Source organism: Ursus arctos, unplaced genomic scaffold (assembly GCF_023065955.2).
Source record: "Ursus arctos isolate Adak ecotype North America unplaced genomic scaffold, UrsArc2.0 scaffold_23, whole genome shotgun sequence".
NCBI lineage: Eukaryota > Metazoa > Chordata > Mammalia > Carnivora > Ursidae > Ursus > Ursus arctos.
In genome coordinates this window covers 36,867,022-36,881,110 of record NW_026622908.1, presented here as the reverse complement: position 1 = coordinate 36,881,110, position 14,089 = coordinate 36,867,022, and the positions used below count along the sequence as shown (strand labels likewise).

The 14,089-nt window shown below is 36.9% G+C and overlaps 1 protein-coding gene across 1 annotated transcript; it reads left to right on the top strand.

Moving 5' to 3' along the window:
- The first annotated feature begins 1,174 nt into the window (after positions 1–1,174).
- On the top strand, positions 1,175–4,823 carry LOC113246457 (olfactory receptor 5AN1-like). The gene has a single exon (XM_048214523.2). The coding sequence runs from the start codon at positions 1,362–1,364 to the stop codon at positions 2,298–2,300; it is 939 nt and encodes a 312-aa protein (XP_048070480.1). The 5' UTR covers positions 1,175–1,361; the 3' UTR covers positions 2,301–4,823.
- Positions 4,824–14,089: the final 9,266 nt, after the last annotated feature.

Genomic DNA, 14,089 nt, shown 5'->3' with positions numbered 1-14,089 from the left:
AGACCAGATTGGATATCCCAAGAAGTGACCTACAATTCTAGGGGAGCTGGATATCCACCTTGGGATCTCTCTCTCTTTTTTTCTCTACTGGGGAAACCATAGGCAAAAGGGACCATATCCTGTGGTGTGGCACTGTGTCAGCACGGGAGAGTGGCAATAAATACTATCAGAGTGTGGTTGACCTCTACCCTTCTATGTGGTCCTTCTTGGTCTCTATAATCCAAGGTAGGTGTTTCTGCCTCATTGCCATGTCCTAGGATTGTCACAATGTTGTCTTGTCTATGAATAGTTGCTAGTTGTACTTTTGGGGAGGGGACTGATGTCAGGAATGACCTATGGTACCATCTTGATGATACTGCTTAGAACTAAAACTCCAAAGTCTGAACTCTTAACTACAGTACTATGCTGTTTACTAAAAAACAAATACTCTAAAATTGAGACGATAGTTGGGGCAATAGTGAGTTGTGCTAGCCTCTGTATGGAATAGTTCATATGAAGCCTTCCCTAAGAAAACGTATTCCATAATTTTATTGAGCACACACTGTGCCCCAAGAGAATGTTATCAGAATTACATAGTATGGTGTAATTTTCCAGGCCATTTTGGATATGTTTTCTTAAGTATATTTGTTAAAAAGTTTGAAAGGGGTGCCTGGGTGGCTGGCTCAGTCATTAAGTGTCTGCCTTCGGCTCAGATCACAATCCCAGGGTCCTGGGATCGAGCCCTGCATCAGGCTCCCTGCTCAGTGGGGAGTCTGCTTCTCCCTCTCCCAGTCCCCCTGCCTGTGTTCCCTCTCACGCTGTGTCTCTCTCTGTCAAATAAATAAAATATTTTTTAAAAAGAAAAGTTTGAGAAGTTATTATAAACAGGGTTATTTTTCTTATGGGTGAGATAAGTTATTTTAAGAACTCTATCTAGATGACCATCTGGGGGAGAAGAGCTATTCCAAATTTATTCTATAATGATGCCACTTATCCTTTGCTATTATATAACTGTAGTTATATATTGAATTTTCAGAGGTCTTTTAAAAACATTATTTTAATAAGTGACTTACCTTATTTATAAGAACCACATGATTTCTATTGCTTTTTTTTTTAAAGTTTTTCATCAATTTTTAAATATCTTTTTTAATTTTTATGAGACCTCATGAAATAATTGAGAACCTGAGCACTTTTAAAAAGGCACTTCTTCATAATTTGAGATGAAAACTGGATCTTTTCATCAGGACACTGAGGCATTGCTTCTTTCCCTGTACTCATTGGAGGAACAAAATTGGCACATATGAGAATTGTAATGCTGTCCTTTCACCTGAGTCAGCGGTGCATTCTCTTCTCTCTTTTCTGATTTCAGAAGCAGCAAGCCAATGATTGGGGGAGGAAATATTACAGAGATCACTTATTTCATCCTTTTGGGATTCTCTGATTTTCCCAGAATCCTAGCAGTGCTCTTTGTTGTATTCCTGCTGATCTACATTTTGACTCTGACTTGGAACCTGTGCCTCATCGTCTTAATAAGGATGGACTCTCACCTCCACACACCCATGTACTTCTTCCTCAGTAATCTGTCCTTCATAGATATCTGCTATGTGACCTCGACAGCTCCCAAGATGCTCTCCACCTTTTTCCAAGAGCAGCAGACTATCACCTTTGTGGGTTGTGCTGTTCAGTACTTTGTCTTTTCAACCATGGGACTGAGTGAGTCTTGTCTCATGACAGCCATGGCTTATGACCGATATGCTGCCATTTGTAATCCACTTCTCTATTCAGCAATCATGTCACCCACCCTCTGTATTCGGATGGTGCTGGGATCCTATTTGGCTGGACTCTCTGCTTCTATATCCCAGTTGCGTACCATGTTTCAGCTCCACTTTTGTGGGCCTAATGTCATCAAGCACTTCCTCTGTGACATGCCCCAACTGTTAAATCTGTCCTGCACTGACACTTTCTTTGTACGACTGTTGATTGCTATATTAGCAATGCTCTTTGGGATAGTAAATGCCCTCATTATCATGATATCCTATGGCTATATTGTCATGTCCATCATGAAGATCACTTCAGCTAAAGGCAGGTCCAAGGCTTTCAACACCTGTGCTTCTCATCTGACAGCGGTTTCCCTCTTCTATACCTCAGGTATGTTTGTCTATTTGAGTTCCAGCTCTGGTGGTTCCTCCAGCTTTGACAGATTTGCATCCGTATTCTACACTGTGGTTATTCCCATGTTGAATCCATTGATTTACAGTCTGAGGAACAAGGAAATCAAAGATGCCTTAAAGAGGTTACAAAAGAAGAGATGGTCTTGCTGAGGTCCTACCCAGATCCGTCCTATCAGAAACCTTAACCCCCAGTAATATGCACATGAATGGACTCTAACAAAATTCCTACTGCCTTTGGATAAAGAAAGCTTAATTTGACACAGATAATATGCCAAATGGACTGACAGCTGACTTGATTCCACACAAACCCAACACCTCTAAGTCCTGGAGGTTCTTACTTTCACCCTACGTGAGGAGTGGCCTCATCATTTATTAATAGTCTGCAAGTATTTGTAAAATGTTAAGGTTTAGAAACTCCTCACTTCTTTTTGCTTCAGACATTGATCCCTGTTCAGTCTCAGACCTCTGACCGTGAAGGAGTGATACCTGACAGAGGTCCCTAGGAGTGTAGAGACCTTATCTCCCAAACATTTTGATGCAGCATGATCCAGACAAGAGCGTGATCAATGTTTATTCTATATTTCTGACCATAATGGGAATAAATAGAGGGGATGTGCCCTTGAGTAGAAACAAAGTATACAATTGGCGTGGTTGTGTCTCCTGGGAAGAGCAGTCTGAGATGGCTAATGTTTGTTTAAGGCCTCTTTCAGAACTAATCACCTATTAAGTTTTTGTCACATCCCAGTCTCCACCAGGAGTAATCTAAGGAAACAGGAGGTGATTTGAATCATAAAGATGAATGGAATGAAGAATGTCATCCCTTCAGTACCATTTACTTATGAGTTTAATGTTTTAATTCTTAACATCTCATGTCCAATGTGGATTTCTGATCGGAGATGGTGTGCAAAATTCATGTCAACGAATAGCAATTTCTGATATTGTGGGACTCAAACCTCTCTCCTTCCTCCATTAAATCTGGAAAATTTGCCCTCGCTTGGCATAGCCAATGGGATCACATTACCAAATTGTTTCTGGTTATTTTAAGCATCTGTTCAAATTTTATGTGAGGACATTTGTGTGATAATTCATTGTAATAATATAATTACTGAATGTTCAATATTTGCAGAGACTAGGAACAAATATGGAAAGGTGATACACATTCTTTCTTGTGTGTGTTCAGTATTTTATGTCGTAGAAATTTATGGTTGTATGGGTGATACAATGGTTGGAGTAGATGGTCAGAATTACTCTAATACTGATATTTTCTAGGAAGCCTCAAGGGCTAGGAGGGGAAATAGTTGGATAGGCAGGGTTCTCAACTCTAGCGAGTTTATGTTTGGAGGAGAAAATAGAATATTTGGTCCTAGAGGTCTAGTTAAAAAGAGGAACAAGATGTGTCCCAGCACTGACTGCTGACTTGCTAGATTGCTCAGACTTTAACCAAATGATAAAAACCAGATGTCATTATATTTACATATTATCCTCAGAGATTTAATGGATTCTTAATGAATGCTTTTGGTTCTCAATTTTGATGAGTCACATGAATTATTCTATTTAATTAAAGACTTTAAGTGAAGAGGTATTTAAAGCCTTTGCCAAATCTTCCATGAGTTTACATTTGGATAGAATTGAGACAAGGGGAATTATTGAAATCTCCAGGAGGGAGTGTGGGGGCTTACCCCATGCCAAGGAAAGTGTAATATGAATAAAGGATGTTTGTCCCTCAGTCCAGGTAAAAGTATGTTTCTGTGGCATTGCTCATTACCTACGTATAAGAATGTATGGGAAGTCTATTGCTAAGGTACTTTGAGGGTTTCATCAGGAGACAAAACTCTGCTAGATGTTAGTGGAAGATATTTCTATAATACTGCACAGATTTAACTTTTGATGGGTTCAGATGAGCTCAGAGAGGTGATTAATAAGAGCTGCTGATGGTAACTGGAAGTTAACCTTCTGGGAGCTGCTGTGGATGGGTTAGGTTCCCAGGAACTGCTATCTTCCAAGAACTGCCTTTATCAGCTGCTGTTGAAAACCATTAGCTAGAGGTACTGATGGGAAATGCCATTAAAGTATTATTTTAAAGAAAAAAACCTTGGGGAAAATAAAACATGGTTATTCAGACTTGCCCCTGAGGGACATTTAGACCAATGGTATATGCCAGATTCTACTCTTAGATGAACCACATATTCTAAACTAGGTCAGTCTATGGTACTAAGAAAGAAGTTTAGCTTGCCCACAGTAATTGCACAGAGATTTTGCCATGTAATATCACATAGGAGCAGCTGATCTGCCGGCCCTCACAAAGGGCTTGCTAGATGAATACATCAAGGTGGGTGGTAAGGATGAAAACAGAAGTTAGGACAGTTTCTTGTCCTCATATCTAGTTAGGAGACAGACTCATATATGAAATAATAAATTATGCATTTTGGTATAGTTCAATGTAAGATGATTGAAACAGACCCACAGACTAAGGGACTTGAAAAGAATAACTCGTGGATTATCAGGAAGTCAATGGAAAGTTCAGTCAGGTGGAGGGGCTTGACCTCATTTTGACCTCATAGGATTTATTTCACAAAATAGAACAGCATTCTCCATAGTCAGAGTAATTAACAAAGTGGAGTGGTTTGAATGTGTAGAAGGGTATCATTGGAGCCATGCCCCATAAAGATGAAAAGTTGAGCATGAATTTTAGCATAAAGACTTAGCATTTCTTTTTTTTTTTTTCTCAAGTTTCTCTTAAATTCCATAGGGGAAGGAGGGAAATCTGAAGGGGGAGAAATCAGAGAGGGAGACGAACATGAGAGACTGTGGACCCTGGGAAACAAACTGAGGGTTTCAGAGGGGAGGTGGGTGAGGGATGGGATAACAGGGTGCTGGGTATTAAGGAGGACATGTGTTGTGATGAGCACTAGGTATTATACTCAACTAATGAATCATTGAACACTACATCAAAAACTAATACAGTGGCTAACAACATAATTAAAAAATTTTCAATTAGTTAACATATAGTATATTATTAGTTTCAGGTGTAAAATTTAGTGATTCCTCACTTACATACAGCACCCAGTGCTCATCACAGCAAGTGCCCTCCTTACTACCCATCACCTATTTAAACCACCCCCCTGCCTACCTCCCCTCCAGCAACAGTTTAGGAGAACACATTTGGAAGGTATTTGAATGACACTAGGTAAGACTGGAGTTTAAAAAAATACAAGTTACAGTAATATCATTTTGCAATTTATTTTATTTTAAAATTTTATTTTTTGAGACAATTTTCATACGACATTGTGTAAGTTTAAGGTGTGCAATATATTGATTTGATACCTTTATGTTATATAATTATCATTTTTAGTCTGCGGTGAGACATTTAAGATCTGGTCTCTTAGTAACTTTGAAGTATATAATATAGTATTGTTGACTGTAATCGCTATGCTGTGCATTAGATCTCCAGAACTTAATATTATCTTTTAAGAGCAAATTTGTATGTTTACAAATGTCTCCCCAATTCTGCCACCCAGCCCCCGGTAACCACCATTCTACTCTGTTTGTATAAGTTCAGCATTTTTAGATTCCATATACTAGTGATATGATAGAGTATTTGCCTTTTTTTTTTTCCTGGCTTATCTCACTTAGCTTAACGCCATCAAATTCCATCCATGTTGTTGCAAATAGCAGGGTTTCCTTTTTTCTCACACTTGAATATATATGGTATATAATTTTGTGTATTTACACATACCTACATACATACACATACACCACATCTTTTTTTTTTAAGACTATTTATTTGTGAGAGAAGGAGCACGAGAGTGAGAGCACAAGGTGGGAGAAGGGCAAAGAGAGAGGGAGAAGCAAGCTCCCCACTGAACAGGGAGCCTGGATGCAGGGCTGGATCCCAGGACCCCAGGATGACCTGAGCCAAAGGCAAACGCCTAACCAGCTGAGCCATCCAGGTGCCCCCACACCACATTTTCCTTATCCATTCATCCACTGATGGACACTTACATTGGTTCCATATCTTGGCTATTGTGAATAATGTTGCAATAAACATGGGAATGCAGGTATCTTTTCAGTATCCTGTTTTTATTTCTGTTGAGTATAGACCCAGAAGTGGAATTGCTGGATCATATGGCAGATCCATTTTTAATTTTTTGAGGGACCTCCACACTGTTTTTAATAGTGGTTGGATTTACATTCCTACAAGAGTGCATTATGATTCCCTATTCTCCACATCCTCATCAGTAGTAATTATCTCTTCTTGATAATAGCCATTCTAACAGGTATGAGGTGGTATCTCATTGTGGTTTTGATTTGCATTTCCCTGATGATTAGTGACATGGAGCATCTTTTATGTACCTGTTGGCCATTTGGATGTCTTCTTTGGAAAAATGTTTATTAAGTTCCTCTGCCCATTTTTAAATTAGATTATTTTTTTTGTTATTGAGTTGTATGCATTCTTTATATATTTTTGATGATAACTTCTTTTCTTTTATATAAAGAATTTTTAGTGATCAATGTGATGTTTATTTTCTAAGTCTCATTTCATAAAAGCAAAGTGAGATCTAAGACCAAACAACATACAAAGGAACACAACACAAGAATAACTATAAAACAAAATAAAAATAAGACATATACGAGTTCAAAACACCACTAACTCAACCATGGTAATCCAGAGGCACTGAGGTCTCTAGGTGATGTAATCTTTTCAGACAATTATTGATTTATAATTTTGAATTTTAACTTAAATCTCTTAAGAATACATGATTTGTATTTTATTATCTTTCAAAATTGTCTTCCTTTTTTATTTTGCTCTGCCACAAATAACTTTAAAGGTAGTTAGCATTTAACAGTCCTGTAGTCATCATCCATTCCTGCTAGTAAATAACCATAAATGAAGGTCACATATCTGTAAACAAAGCACACATTTCCTACTCGGGAGTAACTGATTTAAAGAAGGTGAGGGGCGCCTGGGTGGCACAGCCGTTAAGCGTCTGCCTTCGGCTCAGGGCGTGATACCGGTGTTGTGGGATCGAGCCCCACATCAGGCTCCTCGGCTAGGAGCCTGCTTCTTCCTCTCCCACTCCCCCTGCTTGTGTTCCCTTTCTTGCTGGCTGTCTCTATCTCTGTCAAATAAATAAATAAAATCTTTAAAAAAAAATAAAGAAAGAAGGTGAGCATAGCAGGCTCAAGTGACTAGATTGGCCAAGCATTTTATTTTGATTAATGGTTAACTAGTTCAATGTTCCACTCATATTAGAAGTAACTCTTGCTTATTCTCTCCTGAATTTAGAAGGTCTAAACAATTTTAGTCACAATATCTGCACATTTGATAATTCTCTGTTCCATTATTTCAACATTTTGGTGAAACAGTAATTTATGAGTGTTACCAGCTATATATTACCTGAATATGAAAGAAATATCTACATAGAGAGCCAAGAGATGACAGAGAAAATTAAATGATGATAACTTCTTAACCATAAATGGTTTGTAAATACTTTTACCATTTCCTAGGTTGCCTTTTCATCTTGTTGATGGTTTTTGTGTGTTGTTGTTGTTTTTGCTGTGCAGAAATTTTTAGTTTGATGTAGTCCTACTTGATGATTTTTGCTTTTATTTTTTGTGCTTTGGTGTCATATCCAAAAAATTATTGCCAAGACCAATGTCAAGGGGGCTTCTTCTGCCATGTATTCTTCTAGGAGTTTTATAAGTTCAGGTCATGTGTTTCAGCCTCTAATCCATCTTGAGTTAAATTTTGTAGGTGGTATAAGATAGGGGTCCTTTTTTTTTCTGCATATGGTTATCCAGTTTTCTAACACCATTTGTTGAACAGACTATCCTTTCCCCCATTGAGTATTCTTTGCTCCTTTGTCAAATATTCATTGACTATGTGTGTGGGGGGGGGGCTTATTTCTGGGTTCTCTATTCTGTTCCATTGGTTTATGTATCTATTTTTATGCTGGTACCATACTGTTTTAATTATTGTAGCTTTCTAGTATAGTTTGAAAACAGGAAGTGGGAAGCCTCTGGCTTTGTTCTTTTTCAAGATTGCTTTGGCAATTTTTTGTGTGTGTGATTCCATACAAATGTTAGGATTGCTTTTTGTGTGAAAAATACCATTGGAATTATGATAGGTATTGCATTGAATCAATTGATGGCTTTGGTTAGTATAGTTATTTTAACAATTTTAATTCTTCTGATTCATGAACATGAGGTATCATTCCATTTGTTTATGTTCTCTTCAATTTCTTTCATCAATGTCTTACAGTTTTCATTGTGTAGATCTTTCACTTCCTTGGTTAAATTTATTCCTAAGTATTTTATTGATTTTGATGCAATTGTGAATGAGATAGTTTTCTTTACTTCTTTTTCTGATGATTTGTTATTAGTGTATGGAAAAAAGGATGATTTCAGTATGTTGATTTTATATCCTGCAACTTTACTGAATTCATTTATTCTAACAGTGTTTTGCTTGACTCTTTATAATTTTCTATATGTGAGATCAAATCATCTGCAAATAGAGATCATTTTACTTCTTCTTTTCCTATTTATATGCTTTTTTTTCTTTATCTTGCCTGATTGCTCTAGCTAGGACTCCGATACCGTGTTGAATAAGAGTGGTGAGAGTGGGCAGTCTTATCTTGTTCCTGGTCTTAGAGGAAAAGCTCTCAATATTTCACCATTGAGTATGTCAACTGTGGGTTTGTCAAATATGGCCATTATTATGTTGAGGTATGTTCTTTCTGCACCGATTTGTTGAGAGTTTTTATCATAAAGGAGTATTGTGTTTTGTCTAATGCTTTTTCTTCATCTATTGAGAGGACTATATGATTTTTAGCTCTTGTTTTATTAATGATGTGTCACATTTATTTGTGTATGTTGAACCATCCTTGCATCCCAGGGATAAATTCCAGTTGTTCATGGTGCATGATTTTTTAAAATGTATTGTTGAATTCAGTTTGCTACTATTTTCTTGAGAATTTTTGCATCTACATTCATGAGGGATATTGCTTTGTATTTTTCTTTTCTTGTAGCGTGTTTATCTGGCTTTGGTACCAGGGTAATGCTGGTCTCATAAAATGAGTTTGTAAGTGTTCTTTCCTCTTTGATTTTGGGGAATGTTTTGAGAAAGATTTTTGTTAATTGTTCTTAATTATTATTATTATCTAAAAATTCACCAGAGAATCCATTCTCTGTATTGGTATGTTTTTGATTACTCTCCTCACCCTGTAATGGAGGTCCTGTCTCAATATTCTAGGTGCTGCAGGAGAGAAATAAGTTTACACAACTAGAGTAGCCAGGCACTCACTCACCATTCTCCTTTTGCCACCTGGGAGAGATTGTTGCTGGCTAGTTCAGTCCTGTACTGTGTTGCCTTTTTGGAGGGGTGGCATTGGCATAGTACCTCTCACCTTCTCCGATGGATTCAAACTCATTTTTTTTTCTGCAATATCTCCTAATGTTGGACTTCTGTAAATTCTCTCTCATCTGTGGGTTTCTGCCCAAGCCAACCGCTCTTATGGTTTTCCCCAGCCATGACTGAAAGGGGTTGGGGCCAATTTTCTGGATTTGTCTGGTTTTGCAGCCCACACCAAGGTCTGTCTGCCTATTACTTGATGTGCAGGTGGGAAAGATTCCTCCTAGGCCCCTTGGCAGATGGCGCTGGATCCTACTACTTCCCCAAACTTACTTTTGTTCATAGATAGATGCTGATTTTTAATTGTTAAATGAAAGATAATAAAGAAAATGTCTTATGTCACAATGATACTGACATCACTCCCTTAAGTCATTGTGTAATTTTTTTAAAGTTGGAAATGTGCTGTATTTTTTAAAAATGCACCTATTGGAGGATTCTAGACATGATGGCAGGTTTTACCCTGGTGTCTTGCTCATTCTCAATTACATTCCTGCTAAAATGACTTGCAAAATTTGCAAATAGTGAATTATCTTTATTGCTACTAGAAATGAGAGATAATGAGAGTCTACATGCCAGGAGATTTGAGAAATTTCTAATGTCACTGTACTGATTACATTAGACTAAAGTTCTTGTGTGGAAGTAAGTGAGGGAGAAACTTTGATACTTGTCCACTGACCTCTTCTACTTGAAATAGTACTAAATGAATTTGAGCTGAGGAATAATCAGGAGAACGTCAACAATAAAAACAAGCAAAAAGCAAAACAATTAACTAATGACATCCAGACAGAAAAAGACATTCAAGAACAAGAAGATGGTGTGTGTGTGTGTGTGTGTGTGTGTGTGTGTGTGTGTGTGTTAAACCCACTTCTTAGAAAGGTAAAGACCTGAAAATACTATCAGTTAGACAAACAAAATTTCAGTTGTCTCACAGGGTTAAAAGAAAATCCAGCCACCATGATATTCTGCTTATTAAAGATACTCCTAAAAGCAAATGACTCAGAATAATTAAACACAAGATGGTGGGGGAAGATACATAATAGCATACAGAAACAACTACTATAAATGAGTAGCAGTATTAGTTTAAGCAAAATAGGATTTGAGAAAGAGTGAACTAATTCAAGTATTGACCAAAAAAATCCCAGTTCATAATGATGATATAATAGTCCTAAAACAACTGCATTGAACAACAGCCACAAAAAATATGAAGTTAATTATCAAAAATGCAAAAAGAAAGCTATGGTAACACAATTAAAATTACATGAATTTTACATCTAATCAATTTAAGACCCAGAGTTGACAAAGATTGAATTTAAACATAAGGTATTTGCTTTAGTGATCTGCTTTAATTGACAGAGTGCCAGTTCTCATCATAGGCCTTAGGGCCTGTGTGTTTCCACTTACTTCCTTGTGCTTCTGCCATTGCTATAAGAAGAACATGTCCTGGGTGGCTGTTGGTCCTAGGAAGAGGATGGGAGACACATGCGTCAGAACTGTCTCAGCCAAGCTCAACCTAGAGCAGCTGATGCACAGTCGATGACTAGCCAACTTCAGAGGAGTAATCAATTTAAGCTTCTTCTAGTTTGGCTGAATCCCAGCCAATCAGTCTAGTTTGGCTAAATCCCAGTGGACTGTCAGCTGGCCTGAAGATGCATAAGTGACAATAAATACGCTGCAGTAAGCACTGAGTTTTAGGGTGGTTTGTTATGCAACAAGAGTAAATCAGTATAATTAATAATTGGAAATTAAATTTCTCCTGAGCCAAAACGGGAGACCATGTTTGGTTTTAAACCCATTGGCAGAGTAGGAGGACCCTAGACACACTTCATCTCACAAACACAACTAGATAACTATCAAATCATCTTAAATACCCCAGAAATAGACCTGAAGGCTGTCAGATCAAACTCCACAACTAAAGAGACCACATCGAAGAGGTTTAATTAAGTTCAGCCATATTCTGTCAACTGTCCCAGTTTTCAGTGGAGTCTTGTATTTCTGGTCCAGTCATAGCAAGAAATCATTCTCAAACCCTAAAAAACCCAAACAAAACAAAACAAAATAAATGAGTGCAAAGGGAAAAAAAGAGAGAGAGAGGCAAACCAAGATACAAACTCTTAGAGAAGAACTGACGGTTACCAAAGGGGAGGGGGTTGGGGGAATGGGTGAAATAGGTGATGGGGATTAAGGAGGGCATTTATTGTGATAAGCACGGGATGTTGTATAGAAGTGTTGAATCACTATATTGTACACCTGAAACTAATATTACACTGTATGTTAACGAACTGGAATTTAAATGAAAACTTAAAAAAATATATACAGGCTTATGGCACAGTTTGCAAGAAAACAGGCATCCAAATTTAGAGAAAGAACTATGTATGAAAGAAATCATTATTATTTTATGAATTACCTGGATTTTGTGAGCATTGGACTTGGTTGGACAGTCTGCATGATTCTCTGCAGCAGAGAGACCCACAGTAGGTGAAAGACTGGTTCCTTCAAGCTCCCAGTTAGTCATTATCATCACAGAATCTGAAGTTTATATGTTTATCTGTCTTTGACTTTCTCACAGTATGAAGAATACAAGCCATTGATTCCACTTTATACAGGATGAAAATGAAGTTCAGAGGGGTTAAGAAATTTAATCAAAAGACACACCATGGGCAAGTAACGGTTTAACCTCTCTTTTTTTGAGAGAGAGAGCATGTGAGCAGGGGTGGGGAGGAGCAGAGGGAGAGGAAGAGAGCGAATCTCAAGAAGGCTCCATGCCCAGCATGGAGCCTAAAGTGGGGCTCGATCCCACAACCCTGAGATTGTGACCTGAGCAGAAATCATGAGTTGGACGCTTAACCAATTGAGCCACACAGGCACTCCTAACCGCTCTCTTAATAATTAATTTCTTCATTTTTTATTAAAGATAATAAAATCTTCCTCTTAGTCTGAAACGAAGAAGCAAAAGTAAATTGCCACTATTCTCCTGCAAAGCAAAGGAATTTGGTAGTTTAAAATCTGTGTGGTATAATGGAAATGTACACATTTTCATTAACTTTTGAAATATTGATAATGGCTTTCTATTTCCATTTTTGTAGGCACTGGAAATTGATAAGCTTGTATGACTTTATGACTCTTTTACCTAATTCACCTTATCTGTAACAGGTAAAACATGAGTTATATGGAATGCATCTTTTTTTAAGAAAAATATCTTAAATTCCCCTCTAATAGTTAACAAAAAATATCCCCACTATAAATTTGTAGGTAATACAGATAAGGCATTATGAGGATAATGATATCATACACGCTCTCACCATCCAGATATAACCACTGCTAATATCTTCATGTAAATACCTTGGAAATTTTTCTTACCTATGCATGTGTATATATTTGTGTGTGTTTTATTTTTCAATATGCATTCTTCTGTAACCTGATTTTTCTTGCATATATTTGTCAGTAAATATAGGCTTATATTATCATTTCAAATGAATGGAAAGTGTTTAAATAATCCCCTTTATTCTACATTTGTGTATCCTGTAACCGTAATTACCATAGTTGTTTTAACTGAATGAAATGCTATCACTAGTATGTTACTATTTTTTAAATGTCTTTGTTGTTTTGTATTCATATTCTAGTAGCTTTTTTCTTCATCAAGGGTTAATGGATACTGTGTTCCCTGAGTTTTTTCATGGTGAAAAATATTCTATGGCCTTAATATTTGAATGACAGTTTGGTTATAAAACTTTTTAGCACACTTTTCTAGGAAGCAAGTTTTGTTAAGTATTGCTCCACAACCTTTTGATGTTGAATGTTATGATGGAGAAGTCCAGTGCCAATCTGACATTTTTCCTTACAGGTAGCTTGCTATTTTTCTTTTCCCTGGATGTCCAAATGATTCTCTCTTTATCACTGAAGTCCTGTAACTTCACCGGGAGATGACTTGGTATTGATCATTATGTACTAATTTTTCCCCAAACAAGATATGCACATTCAATCTCTAAGTCTAACTTCAGTAAATTTTAGGAAAATATTATTGAATTATTTTTGAGTGCCTTTCCTATTTCATCATTTTTTTCTACTTGTAACGATATATAATTGACATTTAACATTGTGTAAGTTAAAGGTACACAATGTGAAGATTTGATACATGCATATACTGTGAAAAGATGACCATAATGTTAATGTAACACCTCCATCCACGTACATAATGACCTTTGTTTTTGTGGTGAAAACATTTAAGATGTACTCTATTAGCAGCTTTCAAGTATATAATACAGTATTATTAACTATAATCACCATGCTGTAATTCTTCTATATCCAATTTGTTGAGGGTTTTTATCATGACAGAATGATGAATTTTCTTAGATGCTTTCTCTGCATCTGTTGAGATGGTCATGTGATTGTTATCTTTTCATTCTATTAGTGTGATGTGTCACATTTATTGATTTATGTATGTTGAATTGTCCTTGTACCCAGGATGAATCCCACTTGATCTGGGCTATGATTGTTTTAATGTGTTGTTGAATTTGGTTTGGTGATGTTT